At 39.3% G+C, this 11,873-nt stretch overlaps 1 protein-coding gene across 1 annotated transcript; it reads right to left on the bottom strand.

Annotated features, from left to right (window-relative positions):
* Positions 1 to 3,871: 3,871 nt before the first annotated feature.
* On the bottom strand, positions 3,872 to 10,708 carry LOC143167216 (uncharacterized). The gene is made up of 6 exons (XM_076352409.1): positions 10,622 to 10,708; positions 9,968 to 10,054; positions 7,660 to 7,812; positions 5,940 to 6,069; positions 5,772 to 5,804; positions 3,872 to 4,023 (listed from the first exon to the last, which is right to left on the bottom strand). Exons 1-6 carry the CDS (start codon positions 10,706 to 10,708, stop codon positions 3,872 to 3,874), a joined length of 642 nt encoding a protein of 213 aa, XP_076208524.1.
* Positions 10,709 to 11,873: the final 1,165 nt, after the last annotated feature.

The following is an 11,873-nucleotide window of genomic DNA, read 5'->3' as shown; positions in this document are numbered from 1 at the left end:
ATTGGGGGATACAGCTCTCCCAAGGCTGAAGAGCAATGTAGTTGTATTTCAGTATTTCAGATTGCAACTGAAATATATGGAAAGGTTTGGACTGGTATCTGTCATTATCTAAACATGTTCACCTGGACATCATCTAACATGTTCTTAGGAGCAAATCCTCTGCCTGGAAATCAGAAACACAGTAAAAGAAACCACTCATATAATCCTGTCACAAAAACTTTGACATTAACCAGTGACATCTGATTAATAGTTTTGCCTGTTGTGTTCCTAATTGCACCTCCTGGGTGCTCCAAGCCCTTGATCTTTGGCATGCCTCACCACTCGCCCATGGCGTACCATCAGTTAAACAGTAATGAGAGGGGCATTTCCTGGAGCTAATGACCATCTGTGAGAAGTTGATAGCCCACAGCTATACCACAGGCAGTTACCCCCAATTTATTGTTCATTCCATAGAAGTGTCACATGCCAAGGTCATTATTGATTTTATAAGCAGAATATTAAATCATAAAGGTAGGCCTGTGGATTTTTGTTTTATCTGCAACATGATTTCCATGGCTACCTACAACACATTTCCAGATCAAATATTCCCCTAGGTAAGCTGGACTATTCCTTCCTAGTGCTGTTGAGATGACAGCCTGGTCTTTGATCACCCATCCTATTTTATATTTGCTTTACATTTTTGCTGCTTTATAAATATGCAAAAAGATCTGCCTAGCAATAACATTATTCAGAAGAAAAAAATCCATTCTAAGTGAGAGAAATGCCTAACTTTAGAGAATAAGGGAGAAGGGGAGGGTAAGGGAGGTAAAAAGCAGCTGGGTTAAAACTTGAGGAAACTTCCAGCTACATGGAAAATGAAATCCTCTTCAGATGCAAAAAACTCTCAGATGAGAGTTTCCAATACAAGAAAGGAAAGCAAAGAGCCTCACACGTATATCTGTAGCACAGCATCACATCTGTAATGCCTCCCGGCTGAATGTACACAGCTGGAGAGAACGTCTGTGCAGGAGGAGTGTGACAGAGTACGCACATGCAGGAGGGCACATCCAGCACCCACTGGGCGCGACACAGCTCTGCAAGCAGGACCGGCCACACGACACTAACTCCTTCTACAGACGACTTTTTAGGTAAAATGGGTCAAATTCTTCCACACCCCATGCAAGAAGTGTCTCCCAAAGTTTTTACAGCACAAATCTCCCCACTTTTAAATTTGGTGAATAGTTTTCAACCATTTCCACTCATGTAACTTAATTGTTAACTCTCTCAGTTACACTATTTTTTCCACCTTTTTTTCTTCTTGCTTTATCCCAGCCCTTCAACCTGTTTTGAAGGCTTGGGACAGAGTTCTTCGACTATGTGCTACCATACAAATTTGGCTTGTTACCCTACACTGAGGCATTTTTCCCATTTGTGCAAGTCTGCAAGAGACACAAGGAAACCCTTGCACATTGTCACAATATTACTTTTAGTAAAACATTACTAATTAAATTTCCTTGGTCAAACATCTCGCTAATCTTCAATGTCTGTTCAGATAGGTCCCCAAAGGTCTTCCTGGCTGCATCTTCTGTGTAACGTTTACCTGTCATAAAACTTCTCTACTTCTAATCCCTCTCCCTCAAAAAAAAAAAACCACCAAAAAAAAACCCACAAAACAAACCACCACTACCACTTAAAGCTGTGTCCTAATCCCAGGACCAGGAAGTTATTCCAGTTTCAGATTAGCACTGCATTTCAGCAAATCTGTCCCTTTCCTTAAAACCTCCTAGTGTGACTATTCTGCTGGAGAATGCTGTTACCATAGCAGAGACCTCCTGAATTTCTGTCACACTCCAAGAACATTGTACTAAACGAGGAATCGACATGTTAAAAACTGCAGCATGGAGCTTTTATCATTCCTTCTGGTGTGACCCTCTGACCCAAAAAACATTTTCTAGTGTATTGGACCTAGATGGGTTGCTTCTGTTCAGAGGAAGAAATGATTGAGAAAATTAGGTGCTTCTCCAGTGCAAGTGTGGGTGAACATAATAGGAACAAACAAGAACAGACAGTTTCTTTATCAGAAATCTTCTGCCCATGGAGCTTCCTTTCTGCTCTGCTCTGCTCATTTTTAGATCTGTGCTACTACTAACATCTCTATTCCTGTCTCTCTCTCATTCGAATAACAGTAGCTAAATCAATGCCCTGGACTATAAGCTTGTCACTAGAAAAAACCCTCTGCTCAAGTAGCAGAAGAATTGCAGCTGCCTACCAGCCAAAGACACGATTGCTGGTAGGCACCAGAAAAGCATGTTTTCCATAACATGTTTTCTGTAACGTGTTGAAAACATTCAACAGTTAAACTCATTGAATCTATAAATTTGGTGAACATCTACTTTTCTTTTTGATACTTGGGCTGTAGACCCCCTAAAAAGTGGGCTGTAAGTCCTTAAGAAAAATAAAAGCCAGATTTTCATTCAAAATATTCCACCACTGCTAGATGTGATTTTTTTTTTTTCAGTTTTTGTGGAGAGTATAACTATAAAGCATGTGGAAGTATGGGAACTTCTTGCCCTTCTTTCTTCCCCTTTTTTTTTTTTAAAGAAATACAGATTTCTTTTCATTGCATTTTAATATGATATGTACCAGTAAGTTGCTATAAAGCTTCTTCATTTCATCACATCTTTTTGACAGCTGGGATAGATCCCCTTCATATTTCTGAATTAAATCCTGTAATAAAATAAAACTTCTTAATTTGGTATAGGAGCGTAATATTAAAGCAGAAATTAAACAGCAGTGAAAACAAGATAATTCAAGTCAAAATTTTCATGTCACAAAAATTTCACATTTCACAAAAGATAAGCATACATCAAGCGCACACATTTCCTTGCAAGTATTAAGACAAAGACAAAAAAAGAAACATCAATGTTAGAGAACTTTTTACTTTATCATCCAATGACACTACCTAAATCTATTAAAATTTATAGAACTAGATGAGCATCACAAGGTCCTAATTTCCACCCACGTTTGGCATAGTCTAGCCTTTTTGCATGTGAAGTAAATACTCGCAGTTGCTAGTTTTTAAGGGGTCAGAAACAAGGCCTTAGAAATTTAACTTTTGAAATAAAATTTCTTAATCACAGTTCTTTTGTAATGTATGCATTTATATATATGTATATACATACACAGGACAACTTAATGTGTATTGAAGAAGCACAGCACTGAGCTGTTCCAAGGGAGAAGGAAACGTATGGGTCTAACAGATGCCAACAGTACACAGTGAAGCACAGCACGAAGATATCCAGGACGGCAGAGATGAACATGTCCCCCCACGGCAGCGGGGAAAGCCCTCACTGGAAGTAGCCCCGTTCATAACTAGCACAACAGTGCTCTTGAGAGTTAATTGAGTTCTTTGCCCTTGAGCTAATAAGCCCTGTGTTTGGCTCTGCTGACTCCTGGCCAGAACTGGGCTCCCTCCAGCCTGCTCAGCCGCCTCTCCATTGTGACCTCCAGCCCATCTCGTTCTGCCACTAGCATGGGCAGAATCATCTTAGATCAACCTATACTCACAACATATGCATGCCCTTGGATGACGTTTCTCTATGCTATTTTCCCTTCTGTCTAAGGGCAGAGGAAGTTATTACAAATTCATATATGCTCTAAAATTGGTAGTATTCCAAAGTGCTTATTGTGGGCAACAGTGGGGCTACCTGTTCCTCATCCACTCCAGCCCATTTGCCTGTGAAGAAAAAGCAGGAGATGCAGAAACTCTGAAAAGCCTTTCCCATGCTGCAGCTTATGGTATGAGACACTATCAGAGGGGAATAAAAGGCCACTTTCCCTCAAATGCTCCTGACCCCCTCGCCAGGGCAAGGCTCAGCAAAAACTAAGCAGATTACTCATCTTTTACCTCCAGCCCACAATACGGTTGTGATAATGTTACCTTTAGTTCCTTGCAGAACTGTGACTCCTGGGGTATTGCCTTGATTGTCTTGGGTTTAATAAGCCGCCTGCACTGAATAACATTTTCCAATTCTTTTTTTAAAACTAACAAAAGAGAAAAAAATGAGAAATTTCACTAGCATGCAGTTGTGTCCAAAGGACTGCAAATTTAGAACTGTCTAATTTAGGACACATGGAAAATTTAGGAGAATATGGGTCTATAACATGTTAATCTAGGAATATTAACTTTCTGTTTTGAAATAGAAATCCTAAAAGAGGCATGGGTCTTATGGAAAAAAGTAGTATGTGATCACTTCACAAGCAACTGCAGAATAATGAAGAGGTCGAGAGTATGGTCACGCAGCAGCTGTAAATTTGACCTTTCCTAGCTTTGAGCATTGGGATTAGCAATGAAAATAACATTCTTCAAACCTACATTTTTGTGTAGAAAGTTCAGGCTTCCTTTAAAGACAAAAGAACAAAAATTCTACCCTATGTAACAGTAAAAAATCTTGTCAGTTGGCACTAAGCACCGCATCAGACTACTACCGTGGGACCTCTCATGGTGTGAAATGGGGGGAGAAGAGGATACAGCCTTGGCTCCAGGGGCTCAGTCCTGAACTGACCCAGGCTGCAGTCTAGCATCTTCCTCCCCTTGTGCTCGTGCAATACTTGCAGCAGATGAGCCCCAGGATGTGCCTTGAACTACATGGCGAGAAAGGCTGGTTCAGTGGCATTTGGTCCATCTCTTTCCCTCTCTGCCCTGGAGAACAGGACTCAGAAGGTAAGAGTGATCTACACTGGGCCCATCAGGAATCCATGGAGGGAAGAGGCCAGTCAGCCTCCTCCAGTTCCCATAATTCGCCTCCTTTGATAGCTCCCAACAGTTTCTGGTACCGCGTCTATTGCACCACTTTATCCATGACTTTCCAAAACTGTCTTTAAAATATTGAGTGATTTTGAATTGCTACCAACATTGTCCCCAAAGAACACAAGTGACTGAAGCTAAATAGTGTTATTTTTAGTTACGTATGTCCCCTAAGAATTTGATTGGAATTTAGCCTCATGCTACATGCCTGGCTGACTCCCAAAGCCCAGCAGAATAGGTGCAAGGATTTTTCAAACCGAAAGCTGAGAGCGACTGGCATTCAGGTATGTTATCAAAGGCTGAAATAGGATATATTGGTCTGTAGTTAAAGTCAACACCCATGCCACATTTTCAAAAGATATATTTTTTTTATAAACTTTCAACACAATACAAGTCATTTTCATCCACTCATACACCTTCTCTATCCACTCTCAAAGGGTTCAATCTAAAATCCATTGACTTCACTGGTCACCTTGTGATACTGTTCAATGGTAAGTTGTAAATGTCTCCCAAAGTCTATCTTACATTTGAACAACCTTATTCGGTTCTCTCCTGCCGACTTCACTAGTGTTGGACTCCTTTCTAGAGAAGGACACTGGTTTGTTTCAAAGAAATTCTTGAACTTCAGGACTGAACTGTAGGAAGTTTTCTCCTGCTGCATTGTTTGCTCCCGGAGACTCCGCTACAGCCATAACTTTGACAGAGCACTTGTATCACTTAACATTTGTAGTTTATGATAAGCTTTATTTACCACGGGCAGTATATTTTTTATATTTCTAAACCACCTGGACACACTTAATATTTCTTTTTTAAAAATTCTTCACAGTAACATGGCAGGTTAAGTATCACCATAGCAACACTTTACCTCAATATTTTGAACCTTTACCCCTCTTTACAAACTACAGAAGTGCAATGAAATCCTGTTCCAAATGACTGCACAACATATGAAAACCTTTCTCTGAATTTAGAAACCACATTTACATACCATCAACTTCAGCACTGAGGCCCTTCATGGAAGCTGGAAAGGGAGAGAGAGGGGGAAAAAAGTGCTAATAAGTATCATTCATACTGTGAGGATAGGAGTTTCCACAAAAGTTGAAGGACTTCATTTTTTTATTTGTTGATTTTTTTTTTCCTCCCTCCCTCCTCTCACCATCAGGAACAGCTTCAAATTCTGTCAACTCCTGAGAAAATTTAGCCAAATCAGGCTCATGCAAGAAGATCTGTTCCACAAGGGCATGAAGCAAGGTGAACGTCCTCTCTTTACCCCGCAACAGAGGTAACTGCAAATAGAATAGAGCAATAATTGACAGACTGAGCTATTATACTTAAAAAAAAAAAAATAAAAAAAAAACACAGCAGGAATTTTGATCGCTCCCAGGTAAATTTGACACGAATAGAAAACACAATGAAATTAAACTTCTCCTTTTCCATCTGCCATTTCACAGACATTCTTGATTAAGATCAGCTTTACACTTTCATATCCATTGACCTTCCTTGTTCTTTTGTGTCTTCTTATTAAAGACAGGGGTCTTTTTTAACCTAAGGTATCCTAATGGATTGCAACTGATTTTGGACCTCCAAACACAGTCAATATTCCTTTCCACTTAAAAGCAGTGTGTTGTGTTCACGAAGATAGTGAAGTTCCTTAAATGAATGTGGGAAGATGCTCTGTGGCAGAAAATGATTTTGTAGGCATTTTTCATTATGATAGATGTGGTATTACAGCCATTATATATTAAAAAAAAAGAAGGCAAGTTGTGCCTCAGAATTGTCACTACAGTTATAAATCACTCACTCAAATATTAAAGTCTCCAGATGGGAAGATACCTTACAAAAAACAAAATAAAAATTATTCTCTCTTATTCACAGATCAGGCATAATCTTACAATAGTGTTAAAGGTACAAGGCAGCTTAGGAAATTTGTATCTATTTCTTACTTTTTAGGATAAGAGTATAATGGCCTGCCACTGTTGGGTGGAGGAGGGGGAAAAAAAAAACCTGTATTCAGTAGCAGCATTTTCTGATGGCAAATTCTGGTGAAGAGGGGAAAGCAGTTTCCTTAAAACTAATGGAAAACTCAGCCTAATGTCACACAAGTGGTAGGTCAATGAAGAGACAAAGAACTAAGAGCTAGATGGTGCTTCTTGTAGAGCAGACCTCTACCAGGAAAGGGTGAAGATCACAACTGCTACCTTCATCCCCTATTCAATCATCCAGCAGAGCAATGATGGGGGGTTAAAATCGTCGCAGGCAAATGTCACTCCCTTTGAATTTATTAATTTATTTTCATTCTACTTTTGAAATTTTACCTTAAAATGGCATTATACCACTTATTGCAGGAGACCTTTGCTTTGGAGTAAAATGGAGCGCTAAGAAATTACTCCAGTGCCATAAAAGTGCAACTACCACAGAAGAAATGCCATAGTTACAGTCTCTGACCACAGTGAAATTAAGAGGATCCATACAACACTGCTCTGCACAAAACTGCAAAATACAGTTTATCTAAACTTGCATCTAACCAGGGGCCTGCAGCTTAGATGCCTCTTCTAGCCAGGGGAACTTAATATCAGAGCAGTCAGCATTTTGATGTTCTACCTCATTAGAAACACAGTGTTTGAACACCCCAATGCCCCCATCTAGCCAGTGCTGCTGTCTAAAATGGGGAAATGCATCTTGTTATAACACACATTAAAGAATACATTGTTAAACAGGATTTTGTTTCTAGTGTAACCAAGAGCAGATGTTAAAATGTTAGCTACTCATTAAAAATGATTGCCTTTCTCCCCATTCAAGGCAAAACTGAGTTAATATTAATGGCTAACGTACCTTAGAATATGATGATTTTAATGACAAGAAAAATATTTACTCACTTTGGTCAAAGACGATAATCGAAATCCTTTAGCCTTCTCTTTTCCAGCCTTTTCATTTAGATGGTTCCCAATGGCTAAAATGTACTTCAAGACAGCAACAAATTTCTGGCTGGATTGCAGCTGCTTACTCGCTTGGATTTTCTGGTTTATTAGCTGAAACACACAAATCTTCCTTCAGTTCAAATTGATTTTGCCTAAAGCCTCATTGTCCCCACCTGAAGCAAGTCACACTTTAGCTGACAGATATCTTCCTGTCCAACTTCCCTGGGGGAACAGGCCAGGGGGTTTCAGGAAGGACCAGTTAAAAGCCTCCCACCAAGATAAAGCTGGTGTTGGCACAGTTACCCTGCCCCCGATGGAGGCCACATCCTTTCTGGCTGCCAAACCAGCCCTGCCAAAATTACTTCAACCTCATCTCTTAAAAATGCTTCTGAAGAGAAAGTATTTTGCTGTTTGAATGCACCAGATTGCACCAAATGTCAGGCATCAGGGGAAGCAGATAGCCTGAAGCGCAGTGTAAGGTTCTCCATCCTTCACCTCCCTCCCTTCTGTTTATACCAGCTGAAGACTGTTATCTTATCAAAATTCTTAGCACAGTTTCCCTACAAGGAAGAATAATAATTTCCTGTAATCAAACTCAGTATCAATTTCTGTTTTCCCAGAGAAGCCACCTCCCTTCTAGGGCTATAGACACAAGAGTTGGTTTTGTTTTAAATTAGGAAATGTGTATTTTTTTAGCACCACACCTCTCTTCATCAGTCACCAACACACAAATTTAAAAACAGGGAAAGGATGAAACACATGGGAGAGCTGAAAGCCATTGTTAAAACATTTATAGCACATCACAGGGCCAGAGGGTGCTGAAAACCAATATTCAGATTGTCCCATAGAATTTTAAGTGTATGATCTGTGGTTTACAAACGTATTAGCGTGCATAAGTAAGAAAACACTTAGGCAACTAATCAGCTCTTCAATGAACATTAAATATCTGTCAAAGCAAACAGTATATATAATAGCTTCCAAATATTCAAATATTTGGTTTCAGTGGAGGACAGCAAAGGTATAGCATTGTACCAGGCAGGGTCAGAAATCTGTGCATCTCCCCGGTGTTCTCCATCTGTTCCTCTTCCGAGTTTTGTTCACTGTTACTATGTTTTTAATCACAGCCAGACAAAGGATAACAACTTGGACTTGCAGGACTTTCAGGTTTTGTTTTCATTCCCATGCAGAATGAGAGTAAAACATTTGAAACATTTTCACAGAAACAGAATTGTGTCGAAATACTTTGTTTTGAATCAAAGCATATACAAACCCTGGCAGGTAAGGCAGCGGTTTGGAACAGGAAGATCCAGTCCATGAGACTGGAACACTGTTTATTTGCATCCCCCCACCCCTAGGTCATCCTGAAAAAGGCAGAGAGGGACTTGAACTCTGGCTTGCAACATTTCAATTCCGTGCTGTAATCCTTAGGGTGAACAGCCTCCTTCAGTCTTCTGAAAATAGTAAATGTCTGCGAGATGCTGGTCGAATAAACTTGCTCTAAGTATCTGAACTCTAGATTGATTCTTTTAAGCTTGTGGGGCCAGAACCTCCCTACAAAAACAATTTAATTTTAATGGTGAAATTCACTTCTGTCTTATCACTGGCCAAAGAAAGAGGAAAGTTTAACAATGCCAAATAAAAGTTTGAAAATCCTTTCCTGTTCTTTTCTCCCTCCTTTGTGGAAGTCTATTCCGCTGCCAGGCCCATTAGCAACTACTTCTTGAAGGATGATATTAAATGCACATACATGTATATCCATGTGTATCATAGCCCTCATTTTTCTCTTTTTTTTTTTTTTTTCACTGTGTTTCGTTTTGAACCAGTACTGTGGAATACCATCATTAACAAAACACAATAAAATGAATTGGTTCCCAAAAGCACTCCAAATGCACCAGCCAATAGTGCCACTGCATTTCAAATGTAGCCTGTCTCTAACAGTTTCACATCATTTACAATTCCTTGGCTATCAAAGCCATGACCTATAGAGATTTTATGAAATTTTTTTAACCTTTTCGCTTGTTACTTTTGAACAGTGCCATGAAATGTTGGGGTTTTTTTATACACTAGGCTGCCTGGATTATTACACTATGAGTTGCTCACATTATGGACTGTGAGATATTTTGCTATAGAAAAAAAAAAGAAAAAAACAAAACAAAACCTCCCCAGCTACACAGCTTTGAAATCTGCATTGAGGCCACTTGACCCTCTACTATCTGAGGGGTAGATTTTGATTACAAACATACTGTGAAGGAATCATGTTACTTACAGGCTCCAAATCTCTTATGCTCACAGGGAGCTCACGTATGGTAAGCAGGAGATCCAACCTCTGGCCTAAGTGGGGGATTTTACACATCTGCATAGAGTTGAACAGAAAAGGAATCAAAACCCATGTTTATGCCAAAACACGCACATATCTTTCATAATTTATTGAGTAATTCATCTGCACCATAGTTTTCCTAATTTCTGTGCTCATTTATTAGTTTTATCCTAGGCCTTAAGACTGTAGATATACTATGGCACATACCTGAATAGGCATCATTTGCATATGCAAATTCAAGAAGACACTGTATGCTCGTATGGCCAGACATTATCAAAATCAATGACACTCATTTCTTGTGAACAAGAATGCTTAAATGCATACAGTTCTATGCTTATAGATTTTGGAAATCTAGCTCAGAATAAATCAAGCTCCTTCTTTGGAGGAAGGGGAGGGCGTGTGACGTGGAGACACAAAGGGATCCATACAGTTCTCTTCATAATATCTACCTGTCTCAACTCTTTATCAGATAAATCCTCTTATACTGATTCTGGCTGAGATTGTAAATTGAAGTTCCAAACAACAGCTTCTTGTAGTGGTTTTATCTAGAAGAGAGTGTCCTAGAAATAGCATGTGGTGTCTTTTAACGCCGTACCTTCTTACCTCTAACATAAACTGATCAACCACATGCAGCTCTGAAGGAGACCCCTTGAATGACTGGTACCTTTCTGCGTCTTTTGGTGTTGGCATGTATCTGTAAATCAGCAAATGAAAATTAGATGTCCTCTTCCTCTTCATTCTATACTGTTGTAACATAAAACAATCATTCCATTCCATGCATCGGAATTTCTTACTGTTTAGTGTGGTTTATGTATTGCATATTTATTCTTTAACCATTGGAACTTTATAGACATTTGAGCCAACTATGTGATGGAAAGCAAAAATGATCTGCAGATACATCTGCATATCTGGAAATGCTTATATATACATAAGGCTTGAAAATAACAGTCAGTAGTGTTCACCTGCAGACTACGGACAATTTACAATGGCATGGGCTATTTTGGAAAAGGTAAAACCCTGCGACAGAGGACTTAAGTCCATAATTTCCAAAGAGGTTCATTAATTCTCTGCTTGATACATACGTGCCTTGTTTTCACTGATTGGATGAACACATCTAACAACCTTTCCCAAACACCTAGAAACAATATACACTTTTCGAGCAGTTACGGCCATGCTGGCTCAACTTGTCTCCAGCAATAACTTCTTTGAAAAATTAGCACAAAAGCAGAGCGGACTCATGCTATGGCGTGATTCACCAGTGGGCCCCACAGTCTGACCGACTCCTACCTCTAAAACTTTTTTAATTGCCCACGAAACAAGAGCTTGCAATGGCATTTCTGTCTCTCTAAGCGCTGCATCACATCCAAGATCCATTTCTCGTTTTTGTTATGATAGCACATAACAGACCCACAACTTTCTTCCTTCTGCATGAGGTAACAGAATATTCAGTACTCCAGAGCTGCAGATTTTTAGAAAACTGACGTCTTTAAACATGCCTCCACTTGGAAAAATAAACACATCACCACAGTTCCCCTCCTTTGGAGATCTTCCTACATGTCTGACTGATATGCTATGAATTCCCATGGCGTATCTTAAGAAAAATGTAATCGATGTTATATCTAACATATGAGAAGGAGTGTTAAGAATCTTAAATAAGTATTCAGGTCTACTATCTTCTTTTCTTTCTCTGCAGACAACCTACTAAATTTGTAGCAAGTGTGATTAAACATTCATGGCTATAGATATACATTTTCATTAAAAGTAAGGACATTTATTCAAAGATGGAAAAAATAGAGCAAAGATTTTAGCATGTTAAATACAGGACAAACAATAGGATTTTTTTTTTTTACTGTTG

This window comes from Aptenodytes patagonicus, chromosome 14 (genome assembly GCF_965638725.1).
Source record: "Aptenodytes patagonicus chromosome 14, bAptPat1.pri.cur, whole genome shotgun sequence".
Taxonomy (NCBI): Eukaryota; Metazoa; Chordata; class Aves; order Sphenisciformes; family Spheniscidae; genus Aptenodytes; species Aptenodytes patagonicus.
This window is presented reverse-complemented; position numbering and strand designations above follow the sequence as displayed.

What these genes read in the sequence shown, in the direction of transcription:
- LOC143167216 (XM_076352409.1), bottom strand. Translation starts at nt 10,708, where the DNA reads ATGCCAACACCAAAAGACGCAGAAAGGTACCAGTCATTCAAGGGGTCT. An exon ending in GCATAAGAGATTTGGAGCCT is followed by an intron (nt 7,813 to 9,967) that starts GTAAGTAACATG and finishes TGTGTGTTTCAG; the next exon opens with CTAATAAACCAGAAAATCCA. An exon ending in ATTTGAAGCTGTTCCTGATG is followed by an intron (nt 5,805 to 5,939) that starts GTGAGAGGAGGG and finishes CTCCCTTTCCAG; the next exon opens with CTTCCATGAAGGGCCTCAGT.